General features: G+C 34.1%; 2 protein-coding genes across 2 annotated transcripts; both read left to right on the forward strand.

Moving 5' to 3' along the window:
• Nucleotides 1-279: 279 nt before the first annotated feature.
• LOC116001155 (protein FAR1-RELATED SEQUENCE 5-like) lies at nt 280-1,678 on the forward strand. The gene is made up of 2 exons (XM_031241045.1): nt 280-995; nt 1,324-1,678. Exons 1-2 carry the CDS (start codon nt 280-282, stop codon nt 1,676-1,678), a joined length of 1,071 nt encoding a protein of 356 aa, XP_031096905.1.
• A 12-nt stretch (nt 1,679-1,690) lies between these two features.
• Nucleotides 1,691-2,755, forward strand: LOC116001156 (protein FAR1-RELATED SEQUENCE 5-like). Its single transcript, XM_031241046.1, has one exon. The coding sequence runs from the start codon at nt 1,691-1,693 to the stop codon at nt 2,753-2,755; it is 1,065 nt and encodes a 354-aa protein (XP_031096906.1).
• Nucleotides 2,756-3,102: the final 347 nt, after the last annotated feature.

Here is a 3,102-nt window from a genome sequence, read left to right on the forward strand (position 1 = left end):
TGGTAAGCACTTACTTTCACTCTGTATGCCACAAAAACATGCACTACAGAGCATAAAAGTATTTTATATCTTTGAATTTTATCATTTTGTATTCACACCATATTTTATATCTTCTATTTCCAGCATCATCTCCAAATGGCGTCACATCAGGCACAAATTTGAATACTTCTGATGCAAATTCCAATAACATTGTAAAGTGGTTATAGTGTGGATATATCACCGGGGATAACTGAATATTGGATTCCTAATTGTGAAGATGGGAGCAAACCTAAGATTGATATGACATTCAGTACTTTAGACGCTGCCGTATCCTTTTACAAGAACTATGCTAAAGTTGGCTTTGATATAAGGTCTAGTTCTATTATGAAGTCTAAGGATGGAGTGATTCTGACAAAGTACATTCTTTGTAGTAGAGAAGGGTATAGGAATGTTACTGCTAGTTCTACATTGAATATAGATGAAGCATCAAGTTCTTCAACTACAAAGAGGAGAAGAGTCTCAAATAGGACAGGTTGCAAAGCCAGAATTGTGTTCAAATTCATAGGAAGTCTTGGTTATGTTGTTAAAAAATTTGAGGAAAGACATAACCACTATATGTCATCAATCCTAGCAAAACAGTTTTTAAAAGTCAATAGGAACATTGAAATGGGGCATCAAAAGTTTATTGCAAATTGTGCACTAGCAAATATTGGTCCAACAAAATTATTTAACCTGTACAAGGAGATTGTCGGCGATTTTTCCAATGTAGGTGCAACAAATATTGACTTTAAGAACTTCAATAGGGATATTAGAGCATATATAATAGGTGCTGATGGACAAATGATTGTGAATAATTTTTTTAAGAAAAACGAGGTGTGTGAAGCATTTTATTTTACATATGACATTGATGAAGATGAGAACTTGTGGAAGCTTTTTTGGGCAGATCCAATTTCAAGAAAGAATTTTGGTCGTTTTGGTGATGTAGTATCTTTTGATGCAACGTATCAAACTAACAGGTTAGTTTAACATACTGCACATGCACAATTTTATCACTGCCTAAACATTTATTTTATGTGTCATATTCAATACCTTCAACTCTAAGTAGGAACTATGTGAACTGTTAGGTTAGAACAATTGCACTGTTAGGTTTAAATATTTGCACTATATGAGTAAAAATCTTGCACTACATGTTATTATCAAGAAAATTGTGAGTTCTATGTAATTTCATTTGAAATAGACTTAAGAATGTGCACTTTTAAACACAAAATGTGCTTTTTATGGAAAGAAAATGTGCACTTTACGCATTTATTTTATGTGTCATAACTTAAATATTATATTTTGTAGGTACGACATGGTTTTTACATCGTTCATCGGGATTGATAACCACAAGAAAAGCATTACATTTGCAGCTGGATTATTAACAAAAGAAGACATTGCATCCTATGTTTGGTTATTTGAACACTTTAAGAAAGCAATGGGTGCAGAGCCAAAAGTAATTGTTACCGATCAAGATCCATCAATGAGACAAGCAATTCCAGCAGTATTTAATGAAGCTAGGCATCGTTTTTGCATGTGGCACATTATGTGCAAGGTGGGTGAAGAGGTTGGTTCTGTGCTAAGTAAGAATGAAATTTTTAGGAAGAAATTGAACTCTGTTGTGTGGAGCTCATACTTAGAACCTCTTGAATTCGAGAATTAATGCAGAGCAATCATGGAAGAGTTTGATTTAGTCAGTAACAATTGGTTTATACAAATGTTTGAGTTGCGAAGATTTTGGATACCAGCCTATTTCAGAGATGTTCCTATGGCTGGTTTATTGAGGACTACATCACGCTCGGAACGTGAAAATGGTGTTTTTAGTCGATTTACTACCCCTGATCTCTCTAGTCTTGTCCAGTTTTATATGCAATTTGAGCGTGCTTTGGACTCTCAAAGACACAATCATGCAAAACTTACAAGTGATAGTGAGGGGAACATCCCAGAAATGAAGACACCTTTGCTCATTGAAAAGCATGCTTCAACTGTATACACACTCTCTATTTTCTATGATATTCAGAAGGAAATATGCACAACATGTTTTAATTGTCGAGTTTTGAGTGTTCGAGAAGATGATGACATACTATATTATGAGATCAAAGATGGCAGTGATAGAAAGTTTACTGTGGAGCACAATGTAACTGAAAAGAAAGTTGTTTGTAGTTGCAAGATGTTTGGAAGAATTGGATTGTTGTGTAGCCACACTTTTGTGGTTTTTAAGGATTTAAACTTTGATAAAATCCCTATGAAATATGTGCTGAATCGATGGACTAAGGATGCATCCTTAAAGCCAATCTTCCATATTGATGGTCTCACATTTGATCAAGGTGTAGGAATGGATGAGAGGAAGGTGTTGTTAGCACAATTGTGGGGTGATATGCAGTGTTGTATTGGTCCAGCAGAAGAAGCAAAAATGGATAAATTGGTTAAATTTGCACAAGTGATTAAACAACAAAAATTGATATTGATGACAGAACAAGCTGATTTATCCCCTACTCATAGCAAGAATGCAGTCATAGAGTCTTATTGTGAATCATCTAAGCCTTCCGAGATCTCTATTTTACCACCAAGAAAAGCAAAAAATAAAGGCAGTGGTAAGCGTATGAAAGGGAAAAAGGAATTAGCAATCGATGCATCAAAGAAAGGTTTAAGAAAATGCCATACGTGTGATGCTTACTTAGAAAATGACAAGAGACATGACAGTTGGAATTGCCCACTTCGAAAGGAATTAACATATTAAGAGGATTGACAAATTTCATATTTTGTAATGCCAAAACAGTATGAATTACAACGTTTTAAAAAGACGAATGAATATTTTACTGTTAGGTTTAAATATTTGCACTGTTTGGCTTTAATATTTGCACTGTGTGAGTAGAATTTATGCACTACAAGTTATTATAAAAAAAATGAGTCCTATGCAATTTCAATTCATACAGGCTTAAGAAAGTGCACTTTTAGGCACAAACTTTTGCTCTATACTGCAAGGAAATGTGCACTATAAGCATACAACTAATTTAAAACATGTTTAGCACCCTAAACTCTAAGGATAAACTATGTGATCTGTTAGATTAGAATATTTGCACTATT

This window comes from Ipomoea triloba, chromosome 13 (genome assembly GCF_003576645.1).
Source record: "Ipomoea triloba cultivar NCNSP0323 chromosome 13, ASM357664v1".
Classification (NCBI taxonomy): Eukaryota; Viridiplantae; Streptophyta; class Magnoliopsida; order Solanales; family Convolvulaceae; genus Ipomoea; species Ipomoea triloba.